The 15,784-nt window shown below is 43.3% G+C and overlaps 1 protein-coding gene across 1 annotated transcript; it reads left to right on the plus strand.

Annotated features, from left to right (window-relative positions):
• Positions 1–6,980: 6,980 nt before the first annotated feature.
• Positions 6,981–14,896, plus strand: FAM110C (family with sequence similarity 110 member C; the record flags this gene model as incomplete). Its single annotated transcript, XM_079720454.1, has 2 exons — positions 6,981–7,975; positions 14,781–14,896. The coding sequence occupies one exon, from the start codon at positions 6,981–6,983 to the stop codon at positions 7,944–7,946; it is 966 nt and encodes a 321-aa protein (XP_079576580.1). The 3' UTR covers positions 7,947–7,975; positions 14,781–14,896.
• Positions 14,897–15,784: the final 888 nt, after the last annotated feature.

A 15,784-nucleotide genomic window follows, 5' to 3' on the forward strand; every position in this document is an offset into this window, starting at 1 on the left:
ATTTGACTGATGAGGAAACTGAGACTCAAAAAAAATTAAGTGATGTGAACACATTCATTCAGTTATTTATGGAAATACCTAGAATTAGGACTTAAGTTTTATAATTTTAACTAGAATGTTCTCTCTTTTAAACCGTATATATTAAATACATAACCCAGATTATACACACATTCACACATTGATGAGCGTGTACATATATTAGGAAGGCAGAAGGATCCCTTAATTTTTATCTGAACCATCTTGCATTACAAGGCATTAACCTTATCAATACTTTCCATGTGCACTTATAAAACACTTTACTTATATATTTTCATTTTCGTTAACTTCAAATTAAAGACTATCCCCCAGAGGAATTTTAATAATTTACCATTAATAGTTGATAAATATTGCAAAAAACAGCTAGGAATCAAAATACTTTGTATCATAATCATTTTGCAGAGTTTTAAGTGACTGATAAATTCAAAGATAGATTCTCTATGTTTATTGGCTCACAAATTGAGAGAGGAAGACATATTGCCAAATTTATTCCAATAATAAATAAATTTTAAAAATATACAAACCTTCTATTACAACATTTATTAAAGTAGTCCAGCACTATTTTAATCAAACAAATGTTTATGACCATTATGTGAATAAATGTTGTAGCCAGAGTCTGTCACAGGAAAGGTGAATGAGCACATTGGTGAAGTGTATTGCTGTTTACAAATCCGATCCAAAGATAATTAAATGATATGCTTCTGAGTAATTGTGGTTATTTGTACATAAATGTGTTTATAACTCATGTATTATTTTAAAATCAACAGTTATTCCTCTCAGAAAACAAACTCAGCAAACACTTTGATCATTAAGGCAGAAAAGCTAATATTAAATCAACTTGAAAAGAGATACATACATTAAAGTATGGCTTATGCTTTTTTTTTATTATTATCATTGTTTGTTGCTGTATCTTTGGTAGCTGGAACAGTGTTCTGCATACAGTGAGGGCTAGTAAATATTTATTATGTTCTAGAATGTACTCAGAAGCTGAAGTACTGGAGTAACTGACACACCTATTTATTTATTCACTTATTTATATTACTATTTTAATTTTTGAATTATTAAACATAATTTGAGATAAAAAAGATAGATTCACATGCTGATGTAAGAAAAAATACAGTGATATCCAGCGCGCCGTTCACTCATTTTTCCCCAATGGTGATATTTGCAAAACTGTAATAAAATATCACAACCAGGATATTGACATGCATACAGTGAAGATACATTTTTATCATGTCTCACATTGTCCTCTTATAGTTAGACCCACTTCTCTCCTACTTCTTCCCTAAGCCCTGGGACCACTAATTTGTTCTTCATTTCTATAACTTTGTCATTGTGATAAAGCTATACAAATAAAACCATACAGTATGTAAACTTTTGGGATGGGCTTTTCTTCAACATAATTCACTATATATTCATCCAAGTTGGGTGTATCAGTTCATTCCTTTCTATTGTTGAGTGATGTTCCATAATATGATTGTACCACAGTTCTTGCTTTTTTCCACTTTTTTATTGTGGTAAAGTATTTATTGTTATGTGTATAACATGACAATTACCATCTTAACCATTTTAAGTGTTCAGTTCAGTGGTTTTAAATGCATTCACTTTGTTGTGCAACCATCACCACCATCCATCTCCATAACTCTTTCCATCTCGTAAAACTGAAGCCCTACCATTAAACAATAACTCCCCAGAATCCTCTCCCCTAGCCCATGGCAACCACCATTATACTTTCTGTCTCTATAATTTTGACTACTCTAGGTACCTCATGTAAGTGGAGTCACACTGTAGTTGTCTTTTTGTGACGGGCTTATTTCCCTTGGCATAATGTCCTCAAGCTTCACACGTGTTGCAGTCTATTGCAAAATTTTCTTCATTTTTAAGGCTGAATGATATTCTCTTGCATGTATATACTTTTTTTGCATATTCATTCATCTGTTGATGGACACTTGGGTTGCTTCAACATTTTAGCTATTGTGAATAATGCTACTATGAACATGGTGTACAAATACTCTTCCAGATCTTGCTTTCAATTCTTTTGGATATATAACCAGAAGTGGAATTGTTGGAACATAGAGTAATTCTATTTTTAAGTTTTTGATGAAGGCCATGCTGTTTCCCACAGCAGTTTCATCATTCTACATTCCCACCAAGAGAGCATAAGAGTCCCAATTTCTCCAGATCTTTACCTGCACTTGTTTTCTGGACTTCCTTCCTTCCTTCTTTCCTTCCTTCCTTGTAGCTATCCTAATGGGTGTGAGGTGGTATTTCTTTGCACTTTTGATTTACATTTTCCTAATGATTACTGATGTTGAACATTTCTTCATGTGCTTATTGGCCATTTGTATAATCATTTTTTGGAGAAATGTCTGAATCCTTTGTCCACTTTTGAATTGGGTTTTTGTTTTTGTGTTGTTGAGTTTTGGGAGTTCTCTATGTATTCTGACTATTAATCCTGTATCAGATACATGATTAGCAAATATTTTCTCCCATTCTATGGGTTGCCATTTTACTCTGTGGATAACTGTCTTTGATGCACACATTTTCAAATATTTTCATGAAGTGCAATCTATTTTTGTTGTTGTTGTTTCCTGTGCCTTTGGTGTCATACCCAAGAAAACATTGCCAAATCCAATGTCATAAAGTTTTGTCCTATATCTTCGTCTAAGATTTGTATTGTGTTAAGGCTTATATTTAGGTTCTTGATCCAATTTGAGTTAATTTTTGTATATTGGCGTTCGGTAAAAGTCCAACTTCATCCTGTTGCATGTGGATATCGTTTTCCCAGCACCATTTGTTGCAAAGACTGTCCCTTCCCTATTGACTGGTCTTGGCACCCTTGTAAAAATTCATTTGACCATATATGTGAGGGCTTATTTTCAGACTCTCTATTCTATTCCATTGGTCTTTATGCCAATGCCACACTCTTTTGATTTAGCTTGGTAGTAAGTTATTAAATCAGGAGTGTAAGTCCTCCAGTTTTGTTCTTCTTTTTCAAGTTTGCTTTTGCTATTTGGGGTCCCTTGAGATTTTATATGAATTTTAGGACAGTTTTTTTTTCTATTTCTGCAAAAGTGTCATGGGGATTTTCATAGGGATCACATTCAATCTGTAGATCGTTTTGGGTAGTATTGGCTTTTTAACAAGATTAAGTCTTGCAAACCATTAACATGGGATGTATTTCAATTTATTTATGTCTTCTTTCAGTGGCGTTTTGTAGTTTTCATACAAGTCTTTTACCTCCTTGTTTAAGTTAATTCCTAAGTATTTTACTCTTTTTTTGGGATACTATAGTGAATGCAATTGTTTTGTAAGTTTTGTTTTAGATTGATCATTGTTAGTGTATAGAAATGCCATTGATTTTTCTGTGTTGACCTGTATCCTCCTACTTTACTGAATTTTTTTCATTGTAATAGTTTTTTTTTCCAGAATCTTCAGAGATTACTACATATAATATCATATCATCTGTAAACAGAGGAAAATTTACCTCTTTCTTTCCAATTTGTATGGCTTTTGTGTCTTTTTCTTGCCAAATTACTCTGGCTTGAAGTTTCAGTTCTACATTGAATAGAAGTGGTGAAAGCACACATCCTTGCCTTGTTTCTAATCTTAGAGAAAAAGCTTTCAGTCTCTCACCACTGAGCATAATGTTCATTCTAGTTTTTTCACATATGACTTTTATTATGTTGAAGTCATTTCCTTCTATTCCTAGTTTGTTGAGTGTTTTTATCATGAAAGGATGCTGCATTTTGTCAAGTGTCTTTTCTGCATCGAGATGACCATGTGTGTTTTTTTCTCTTCATTCTGTTGATATGGCATATTACATTGATTGATTTTCATATGTTGAACCACCTTTACATTCCAGGAATAAATCCCACTTGGTTATGGTGGATAATCCTTTCAATATGCTGGTGAATTATGCTTGCTAGTATTTTGTTAAGCATTTTTGCATCATTGTTGATAAGAGATAAGGATCTGTAGATTTCTTGTGTTGTCTCTGTCTAGCTTTGGTATCAGGGTAATGCAGGCCTTATAGAATGAGTTAGGAAGTGTTCCCTACTCTTCACTTTTTGGGAAAAGGTTAAGACGGATTGGTATTAGTTCTTCTTTAAAAGTTTGGTCAGTGAATAATCAGGTTCAAGGCTTTTCTTTGATGGGAGACATTTGATTACTGATTCAATCTCCTACTAGTTATAGGTCTATTTGGATTTTCTGTTTCTTCATGATTTAGTCTTGGGAGGTTTTATGTTTCTAGAAATTTATTCAAGACTGCCATTATATTTGTCCTATTTTTAAAATTTCACATACATCATGATCATTTCCCATTCCATAAAATATCCTGTGCAAACATGACTGTAAATGGTTGTGTAATACTCCATCCCACAAGTATGTCATACATTACCTAACTTTCTTCCTGTTGTTGAATGTAGGTTGATTTCAACTGTTTGTCTGCAACGAATATCCTCATTCTGTGCACACATCTCTTCTTAGTTCCTTAGGATATGTTCCTTGGAATAGAGTTCCTGGATCATTGGGTCTGTAAGCATTATTTCCTGCTCTGACCAAGTCTTTTGAGATGATGCCGAAGAGGAAATTAGGCTCAAAGTCTAAGCTACCAGTTGAGCAATGATATCAATTTATTTAGAAAATTTTCTTGTCAGTATCTTATTACTCCAGTTAGTTATCTGCTTAATGGATAGAAAATTATGGATATAAATATAATTAGCTTTAATAGCAATAAATCTTAAATACTCTACAGTAGTTTTTATTATGTTCAGTACTCATATGTGAATTCACGAACATTATTTAAAATGTGATAAACCACTAGTCATAACCATCATAATCAAAACATTTATTTATTGAAAATTTGATCTGTACCAGACATAGTGCTAAGCCCTTTATATGCATAATCTCATTAACAAATGCCCTAACAGGTGGATGTAAGGAGCTCTAGTTTACAGAGGAGCAACCAGAGTTATTGAGAAGTCCAACCTGACAGCCTCTCCAGAAGCTAGAGCAGAGACCTAAGCCTAGGTCTTTCTTTAACATTCATTTAGTGCTCACTACAAAGCAATGAATGTTCTAAGCTATAAAAATGAGGATTTTTACAAATGACAAAACAAAGACCCTGAGAGGTTTGTTATCTGTCCAAGAACATAGCTAATAAATGGTGGACCCAGGCTCAGACAAATTCTGGATATCCTATGCTTAGGAGTTCTCCCTCTCTGACCTGCTGCAATTGCACTTGAAGTGCAAAGGAGGAAAAGGAGCCACGTTGGGCTAAGCAATTAAGAAGACTTTCTTTCTCTGACTGACAATAGACCAGGCCGCCTGAGCAGAGAAAAGGCTGGACTTTGGGCTCCCACATGGTCCCCCTCCACCAGTAGTATCCTATTGTGGGAAACAGTGTGTCCAACCCAGGAGCTGGCACCGGCTCCATCTCTCTCTCTCTCTCTCTCACCCTCAGGACCACAGTCATCTTTTCGCATCAGTGTGGCATTTTCTGGTCACACTAACTGGGTAGTCCGATTCTCAGGAGACCTGGTTTCTTGTGCTTCTGTCACTGACGACAGGATTTGACCTCACGGAAACTCAAGGTGCAAAGACGCATTTGGCACCTGCTGCGATCCTGGGCGGTTGGTGGTCAGTAGGCGCCAGTTTGCCAAACCTGTTGGAAATCATTCAGCTGCTGCTCCTGCTGACTCACCACAAGCCCCCTCTTGGTGCCCACTGGCATTTCTGGGAACATACTCAGACCCAGACCTAAGGCACCTTCCTGTCTGCAGCCCACCGGCTGCTGTGTTGCCCTGCACCAGGCGCACTCAACCACAACTTTGAAAGGTCAGCCTGTCTTTGTGTCGGCCTTAACATGAGATAACGTGGACATCTCACTCATCTGGCAGATATTTTTAGTCCTTTGTCCAACTTTTGAAAGAATGGAATTTTGGAAATGTTTCGCCTTAGACTTTTAGCATTCCTAGGCTGATCCACTACCCCGGTGAGCCCGTGGTTTCCCCGCTGCACTGATTACGGTAAAAACAGGAGTCATTCTGGGAATTTGTTCAGGTTTTTTTCCAAATCCACTGAGCCTCGCCTCCGACAACACTGCTCTCCGGCGAGTCCCGGCACCAGGTGCTCCGGTCTGGTTAGGCCCCCCCGTAGGCAGCCTGACGGAGTCTGGACGTAGTCCAGGTCCCTACCCCGTTCCTGGGTTCTTTCTACCTAACACATAGACTGACCTGTTCTGCGGCGCGTTTCCTTTCCTTTTTTATAGACTTTTCTTTCTGACAGCTAAGAGTAGTGCTCAGGTAGAGATTTAGGAAATTAAAGAGTCAGAAGTTTCCAAACACGCTGAGGTCACTTTAAGGATTCAAAGGACACGAGACACCTGCCGGGGGCGGGGGGGGGGAGCCCGTGAGCCGCTCTGCCCTCCCCCAGTCCGGAAATGCCAGCGTCCAACGGGGACCCGAGGCACTCCGAGGCTGGGAGGAGGCGGTGGATACCTGGGTCTGAACCAACTCGGTCCCTCCCCGTTCCTCTGCCCTGTGGCGCAGACTGGCCCTCCCAGCTCCGGAGCGCCGGGCTCCGCGCGCAGCCCCCTGGGGGAAGGTCCGCCCGCAGTCCTACCGGCTACTGGCTGCCCGGAGCTAGCGTGGGCGGGGGCGGGGACCCGGGAACCGGGGGCGGGGACCCGGGAACCGGGCGCGCGGACCCGGGAACCGGGCGCGCGGTGAGGGGCGGGGGCGGGAACAGGCGGGGAGGAGCCGGAGGGGCGGGGACCGAGGCAACTAGCCAATCCGCGCGGACTCGGGTTCGCCCAGGCTCCCGACTGGCCGGCGGGAACGGGGGAGCCGCTCCCCACCCCTCGCGGACTTCGGAATTGGCTGGCGGCCTGACGGGCGCCGCGGCCGTAGCGCGTTTCCGCAGTTTGTCGAGCTCCGAGGATGCGCGCCCTGCCAGCCCTGGACGCGCCCCCGAGCGAGCGCCTCCTGTCCCGGGACTCCGGGGCCCCCCGGGCCCGGGACGCGGCGGGGCCGACGCGCAGGAGCGCGGTGGAAAGGCTGGCAGCCGACCGCTCCAAGTACGTGCGGGGCCCGCCGGGACCCGGCCCAGGCCCGGCTGGCGAGGGCAGCAGCCCCGGGGCGAGCGAAGGGCAGGCGGGCGACTCTCGGCCCCAGGCGCGCGTCCCCGGTCCGGTGGCGCGCAGGGCCATAGCGCGGAAGCCGCTGAGGCCGGACTCGCTGGTTATCTACCGACAGAAATGTGAGTTCGTCCGAGGGTCGGGAGCCGACAGCCCCAGGGGAGGCCTGGTGAAGAAGCTCTTACCGGGGCCGGGCAAGGACAAGACACCGGGGTCCCCCGGCACGTCCCGGATGGGAGAGGAGGGCGGGGCCGGGGCCCAGGAGGCCGCCCCGACCGAGCCCGGCCCAGTCGCGGCTCCCGCGGTGCCAGGGCCCTCCGCGCCCCCGGCCCCCGCCCCGCCGGTCAGGGCGCCCTCCAGAGTTCCGGCTGCGCCCCGGGGTCCGGAGCTGCTCGGGGCGAGGCACAGGGGACTGCAGCGCTCGCAGTCCGACCTCAGCTCGCGCTACTCCGCGTCCTTGGCCGAATGTGACACCTTCTTCCAGTACTGCGGCCTGGAGCCCGAGGTGGTGGAGGCGCTCGGGCGGGAGAACTTCTCCGCCGGGTCGGACCTCGTCGCCCTCAAGGTCCGCAGCGTGAGCGTCGCCACCTCCGACAGTGGCTTCTCCCGGCACAGCGGTGGCGACGAGGGGCTGCAGGAGGGAGAGCTGACGGAGCAGGTGCCCAGCACCACCTCGGTGGTCGAGAGGAACGCCCGCATCATCAAGTGGCTGTACACCTGTAAGAAGGCCAAGGAGACCCCCGGCCAGGGGCTGCAGGGCCCGGCGTGACCGCTGCGCCCCGGGAGACCCGGACCGAGGTTTGCGTCCAGAGAGGCCGGGAGGGGTGTGTGTGTGGCGTGCCTGTGAGGGCTTGGGGAGTGACCGAGCCAGGCAGATCCAGCCTTCTCAAGTAGCGAGGGACCCTAGCGATAGAGACGCAGAGGCTCCTGCGTCAGAGTGGCCTCTGCTGAAGAGCAGAAGGGCCGCCAGGCCAGGTCCCCGCAGGGCCTGCACCAGTTCTTTTGAGTGTGCGGTTTCTGGCTGCCTGGAAAGGTAATTGTGCACACTAACACCATCCCAGTTGGTCTATTATTGTGAAAAGTGGAGAAACTGGGATTATAAATGCTCAGGAAGTGGTTTTACACCTCACCAGTTATCCTGATTTGAACATAGCCTGAGAGCCCCAGTTACTGTGGGCATCCAGAGCTTTGATGTGAGTTGACCGGTCAGCCTGTGGCCCTGGGGTGGGGCTGCCATCTCCCCTCCAGCAGAAAGGAAGGCTCTGCACTTCCTGGAGGCCTTTACCCAAGTGGGAGGGAGGAGAACTTCTCTACAGGATCTTGTCAGCAGTTTGACATTAATTTAGCTCAGAGATCTGTATTTGGCTAAATTTTGTTCAAATTGTTTTGAGACCTTCGTGCGGTGAGCCGCTGCAGCAGCTTAGTTCACAAGAAGGAGCTTCAGTTTGTTGAACTGGGAGCTGGACGAGATCATAACTAGCATCTTAGAGTTCTACTTGGCAGTATTCTGTATTTTATTTGCCTCTGATGATAATTTGGGAGGTAAATTTCTTCCCCTTGGACATCAGTAGCTCAGGGTTGATCGCAAGAAGTTCTTTTTCCCTGAGGAACTAAGGAATGCTTATCCTCACTGTCACCTCTGTGGAGAGGGCACTTCCGGGGGTGGTGAAGAGAGGAGGGAAGGTACTTTTTCAGGGTTCTCTTTGGGAGCCAAGATTTTAGACATTACGACATCTTGTTTTCTCTGACCCTGCACTGACAACTTGCTACAGGTGTTTGTGAAATTCACGTGGTGGAAGTAATTTTTCTGCCGTTGAGATGACTAATTGAACACACAGTATCAGTCTTCATCATGGTGAGAAGTCTGCCACAGACATGATGCACACAGCTCACCTGTGTCTGAGGCCTGGAAAAAGCCTAACTTCCCCTAGTGGCCATGGTCTTGGTACGGTTGTGACAATTCGCAAAAACAGAGGAGTTCATTGTTTCTCTTGAACTCAGAAGGGTCATGACTTAAGTGCTCCCTTGTAGTTCATTGAGGATTATTGCATTTCCACTAGGCTGAATCCCCAAGGAATGTATATAGGCAGTCAGAATTTAAACTAAAAGCACACATTAACTTGTACTTTTCACCGGTTGTCTTGGGAACCGAGATGAGTGAATGCTGGCCAGGGTTAGGGTTGGCCATGAACACCCTGATGTGGAGGAAGGAAGCTGCAGGGGCCGGCATGTCCCAGAGGGATGTTGTGTAGGATGGAGCTCTCAGTGAGGAGTGGGGAGTGCTTCTGGTAGCAACCACTCCCGCACTTCTAGCTTAGGCTCCCATTGTCCATAAAACGAAGGCAGATAGCAGATGCTTTCCAACCTCTACGCTTTATGATTCCATATAGTCAGTAATCTGTATGCCTGTGTTGCACGATTGTAACCCAGAAAAGGAAAACAAAAAAACTGTCGTCTATTGTAGTATGTAAAAAGTAAACTTATAAATAAGCTCATTCCAGGTGGCCAGAGTGCACTGTATTTTATGCAAAGAGTATAGGTAAAATTGGTGGTGCAAATAGTGCTGAAGTAACATAATGGTGCACAAACACACCAAAATAAAACCTGACACCAAAAATATCAAAGCACTCTCCTATGATCCATCGAGACCCAGCCCCACGCTCACCCGCAGTGCTCCAGTGTGAAAGCCTGAGAGGGAGCTTAGGATTCAGTCCATGAAGTAACTTTCCAAATAACCTTTCCTTTTAGGTCTGAGTCTGTGAAAGATTTAAGAAGGTTGGTTAGCCTGTAAGAACTTTCACTTTTATGACAGAGAAGTAGTTGAGGCAAGAGGGAAAGTGACACAGGTTTAGGAAACTGCCCAGGGTGAGCCTCTGCAGGAGAACAGAGGTTCACTCACTCACCCTCTCCCTCCCTCTACGTAACTCTGTTTGTTCAAGTGGGGGACGGTGTCACCTGTATCCTGAGCTGTTTCATATTACTGCTCAGAGAAGGGAGATGGAATTGACACGGAACCTGCCCAATTTGCTGTATGTCATTGGCAATCACCAGCACTGTAAAGATTTTCTCTACAAATTTACTCTCCTAGACCCAAAACAGCTCAGGTTATTTGAGCTTCCACCCAGGACACCTAAGGGCTGGCTGCTCGGAGAATTGTGAGGAAGTAATGCATGTCCTTTCTCCAGCTCACTGGGACTGGGATGATGTCTGCCCATGATCACGGCCCCTCAACTTGCCATTCACAGACACGAAGTCCCCTCTGAAGAAGAGCCAGGAGAGAGCTTAGACCCTTCGCCTTCATTGGTGAGGGTCTTCTGGCAGCTTGAACAAAATGCAGCTGACCTTTTCTCACAGGATTACTTGCCCGAGATTAATTCCATAACTTCTGGAAGCTGTGGAATCAAGACTACAAGGTGTAATTTTTCTCTAGTTTATCAGGACATTTGTGTTGGAGTCCGTACGGATTCATTTTAAGATTTCATGAAAAATTCAGAAAATTTGAGATGAACAAATATATGCTTTCTAAGTGAAAAAAGAAAACATTTTTTATGGAGGTTTTTGTCTCCTTGCTAGATAGAGATATTATAAAGTAAAATAAAAATAGCCCATCCAGAATTAAATAAAAGGCTCACAAATTTATTACCCCATGGAGTAAAAATATTTGCTTTCCAAAACTGAGAATATCAGAGCTGGAGAATGACTTGTAGAATCTGCATGCAGTCCCACTGGGATCCATTAGTGATAGATAGTTACACGTGGATAATTTTGGTATTCTGTTTCCCAGTGTATAATTCCTGAAAACTGCTCTATCTTTTGCACAGATATATGTTACTGATTTTAATATTGTTATAAAAGAATGGTAACTTGTCCTTTGAATTAATTAGGGATAAACATTGTTCGGTTTTAAGGCAAAAATCTCAGACATTGCCAGCTCTCTTCACATTTCTCTTTGATAGATGTGGGGCAACTGAAAGCTAGGGGGTAGAACTGTCTCACCATCTGCAAAGATGCCATGGGGAGACAGTGCAAACAAACTGGGGCACTCCTGACTTTCTGCTTCTTTCTTTTTTGACTAGATGGGAAGCTCTGTAGTCACCAACTAAGAGTGCATTTTAGGTAAACGAGTGGCTTGAGCTGTAATAAGGCTACCTACTCTGTCTTCAGGCCAGCCCCTGGGCCTTTCAGAGAGATTTGTGTTTGAAAGCGAAGAATCTGTTTGCCTCTAAAAATTTATTTGTACTGCTCGCTTTGTGTTCTGTTTTGTTGTCCAGCTCTGTGCTAGTGGGCACTGGCCTTACCAATCAACATTCAAATAAATTTTTCTTTACTGCCCCAGAAAAAGGCCTGCAGGGAGATGGATGCAGAGAAACCAGATGATAGCTGCTTTTGCTACTGATTTCTTTTCAAAATTTAAAATGTGCAAAGGAGATGTTTAAAATGCAGAAAATATCACAAAACCAAAAACTGCAGGGACCAGACTTTGTAGTTCAATGCTTGGCTTTATAACTTTTGCCTAGACTGGTGTTGATTGACAGCTTTTTCCTTATTCCTCAGGAAGCAAGCCTTCCCGACAGTGGGGACTCCTTGAAGTACGTCTGGATTGGGACCCCAGGGCCATCCTCACGGCCAGGTTTTGTCCAGTGTACCCAGGTGTCCATATGATTGCTGTTTTCCCAGGAATAAAGCACACCGTTGAAGAAGCCTAAGCAATTTCAGAAGGTTTGAAGTGCTATGGAGAAGATGGGAACATAGAACTTGGAAATGAGCTGAGTTATAACTGTTATGACACAGCTGTAGCTCTGGAAGATATTTTCTTGTGTTAGGTGGACCTATCCTTGCTTCCAGAGAGCAGCAGAAGAGGGAAAAGCTGCTTGGAAATATTTTCAAGGGCATCTTTTTGATTGGCTTGCTGATAAAAAGGCACAATGATACATTTTAATGATACCTAAATTAATTTTAAAAAGAAAAAAAAGGCAAAGAGCATGAAAAGCAAACACGAATGCCACGGTATTTACTTCTTCAATCATATTGGATGGATTGGCACCATTTAAATCAAAGTTCTGTGATCATAAGAAGTTATATTCTACACAAATACTATGGCTGACAAAGAGCAAACACATGCTCCCGTGTGCATACTCACACGTGGACCTCAATTTCTAAGCACCACTGCACTGTAAACTACAGTGAATTCCCAAACTGCAACTGATCATCTTATGAAATGAATCAGAAAGCACTTTTAAAACCACTTGAGAGCTGCAAGGCCATCCTGTGAACACCACTCCTGTTGGGTTGTAGCCATGCACAGGTACCATTAAAAGATAAAGAGCTGAAATACTGCTAGGAAACCTTTTATTGTACCTGGACAGTTCCTTGAGAGCTGGCAGAAGAATATTGGAGCTTCCTTCCTTCAGATCAACAGCAGTGGTCCTCTTCTGCAGCACCATTTAGAATGGGCCTCCATGGTTCTCTTGTTCCCAGCTTCCAAAAGGATAAAAAGCCTCGGTTTAGACAGAACATGGACCCATGACATGTGACGTGCCCTGCTCTCTGGTCTAATTCACACACCCACCTATCAGGCAGTCATTCCAAACTTGGCAACACTTCACTCTTCTCTGAAAAGGGTGTGTTTGAGACAAGGGTTAGCCTCTGGGTGTCGGTAAGCAGTTACTGTGACCCTAAATCTGAACCAGCTCATGGCACTCAGAGTAGATTTCAGAATTTTCTATCGATGATGACAACCCAAAGAAAATTTGTCACCTGGTCAAAGCTTACAATGTTTTGTCAAAATATGTCCCTTGAAGAATAAAATTATTAGAAGAATTGGGAGGAGAGAGAAATAGGTTTCTCCATGGTAAAATATTTTATAAACCAATTTTGATATATTCATGTATTTGTTTAATATTGTATTCTATTTTTGTAACTGTTTTACTGTGAGAATAGGTCCTTGAGTTACTTAAATATTTATTTTTACATAGTTATTGGTCTTCAAATAGTTTTCCTACACTTCATATGGTTTTTGTTTTTATCAGGATAATTTTAAATCATTCTCTCCTTGGTTATCTTTTTGTATGTTGTTTAATTGAATTTCAAAATTTGACCGTAAGCAGAGGGTTCACTACTCTATAAAGTGCTCCGTACTCTAGGGATTTGTTCTTAAGTAAAACACAGATGCGCATTTGGGGAGGCTCTGTTGGCTGATGGATGTACCTCTGTCAATGTAGTCTCTAGAAAGACAAAGATTCCCTGCTCTAAGAAATGTTTCCCTTTTGTTTTTTTTTTAAAATGCTGCTGTTTTGCTGTTCACTGGATTACACTTAGTTTAGAAGATAATGTCAAAGATGAAAGGAGTTTTCTTTTTTTTTTTTTTTGCGGTACGCGGGCCTCTCACTGCCGTGGCCTCTCCCGTTGCGGAGCACAGGCTCCGGACGTGCAGGCTCAGCGGCCATGGCTCACGGGCCCAGCCGCTCCGCGGCACGTGGGAACCTCCCAGACCAGGGCACGAACCCATGTCCCCTGCATCGGCAGGCGGACTCTCAACCACTGTGCCACCAGGGAAGCCTGAGAGGAGTTTTCTTTAAAGGACCTTTTCATATATGCAGTTCCCTTGTTTACACATTCCATTAATTTTATATGTGAATGCTTTAAGTAAAATTCTTATGTGCCTTTCTATTGTCAGAATAGGATGAACCGAAACCTAGCTCAGATTTATCTGAGATCAAAATGGTGCAGACTCTACCATCCATGTAATAGATGAAAAAGAGAAAAACAAATTGGTTACCGTTTAAAAGCACCAAGATTTTTGAGAAGCATTTGCACTTCAGTGGAGGCGACTCCTGGAAGGAGCTGTCAGGAACAGAGTATCCCCAGACCCCAGCAGGATGGGTTAAGGCTCCCTCTTGTCCGTTCAGATTCATGCCTAAGCTCCGGGCCTGAGTGTGTGGTTGGAGGCCAGAGGTCCTTTCCTAACTGAATTACCCCAATTTGCTGAGTGACTTTGAGAAAATCAAACTTTGTAGCTCAATCTGAATGAAAAAGCTTGTAATTGCTTTTCACTATTGCTACAAAATAGTTTCTTTTGTTCACAAAAGAATAGCTTCTCAGGTAATATGATTAAGCACAATGGAGAGAAAAAAATATTGATACAGCATGGAAAATATCTTGATAGAATCTATTTCATTAATACATGGGTACAGGTCAGCAATGCCTGAGTGAAAGGTATTTATGTAACTGGAAAGTTTCCTCACTATATACTGATGCATATAGTTTCTAAACCGCTGGTCACTGACACTGGATACAAAGAAGGCTTTATCAAACGTTGCCCTTTTCAGTGGGTTAAAGGTGCAGTGCTGTAGTTGGTGATTCCATAAAATATCAGGCCCAGACAATTGTTATGGCTGTTTCTGAATAGAGTTCATTTTTTCTGCACACTACTTGCGACATGAGTGCAATATTGTATATGCTGTATCGAAGTAAAGTATTTTTTATCATTTTTAGTATTACTTTATGAATTTGTACAATGTGAAAAAACTGAAGCAAGAGTGTGCTTATTATAATTACTCAAATCTTTGGCTTTCTCCCTTTTTTCTTAATATCATCTCAGCAGATTATCAGTAGAAATGAGGAGCGCATTCTAAAACTTGACCCAGGAGAGCTGCGTGGTGTCCGAAGTCTCCAGTTCTCCCTGGAGATGGAATGCAATAAAAATAGTTTGAATATTTAGCACGTTGGTTTTCTTTGTTTCATCAGTCTTTTGTTTAAATTTCTTTTCTTCATGGTTTATTAATATTATCATTGTAAACTGGGTCCAAAGATAAAAATGAGAGTGTAGTTTGTAACCTTTCCCGTTAGTTAACTCCTTCGTGAAGGCGGACTCTACGTACAGCAGGTTTGCTCTCTGTATCTGCTGGTACTGGAGAGGTAGGCCTGAGCCAGTGGGGAAGTCCAGTCTCTAAATTGCTGATCCGGCTGAGCCAGGCCAGCTTCTTTTTCAGTCCTGTCACATCAGCCACTGCTTATGCACAAATCCACACAAGCATCTAAAGACAGGCTTCTTGAGGAGAATAGTTTACCCTGTATTTCCACGAAGGCCATGGACAAGCCCCCAGGGACTGTAGAAACTCTCTGATTGTAACTGTTCAGAAACTGTCCAGACATTGTGCTCTGTGGCTTCCATCACAGAATCCAACAGCAGCTGTCCTTGTCTTCCTTCAGGTAAACATGAGTTCTCACCTTTCTGTTTCCCTTTTTGAAAACTCGATAAGACAGAAGCAATGAAGTGATGCACAGTGGTTAGATGTTTCAACTTTGCTTGCATTTTCTGTGATGAGATAAATTAATTTATATAATAGTTAAATGTTCCAGGTTGGAAATACCAAGCAAGAAGGAAACTGAATTCTCAACCAGGAGCTTATAACTCTGGTCGTGGAAGTAGGAAGGAACAGTTCCTGGGGAGAAAATACAGAAACACCAGGCAATGTGCTCCTATCCAGTAATATTTTCCTCATTTTCTCTGCTACAATGTCCCCAATCCTACAATTGTCATCTTTGTGTTATCTCCTTGAAAATTGTCATTAAAATTGAAATGCTTTCTGAAGGGGAGAATGTATT

This window comes from Hyperoodon ampullatus (assembly GCF_949752795.1).
Source record: "Hyperoodon ampullatus genome assembly, chromosome: 15".
NCBI lineage: Eukaryota > Metazoa > Chordata > Mammalia > Artiodactyla > Ziphiidae > Hyperoodon > Hyperoodon ampullatus.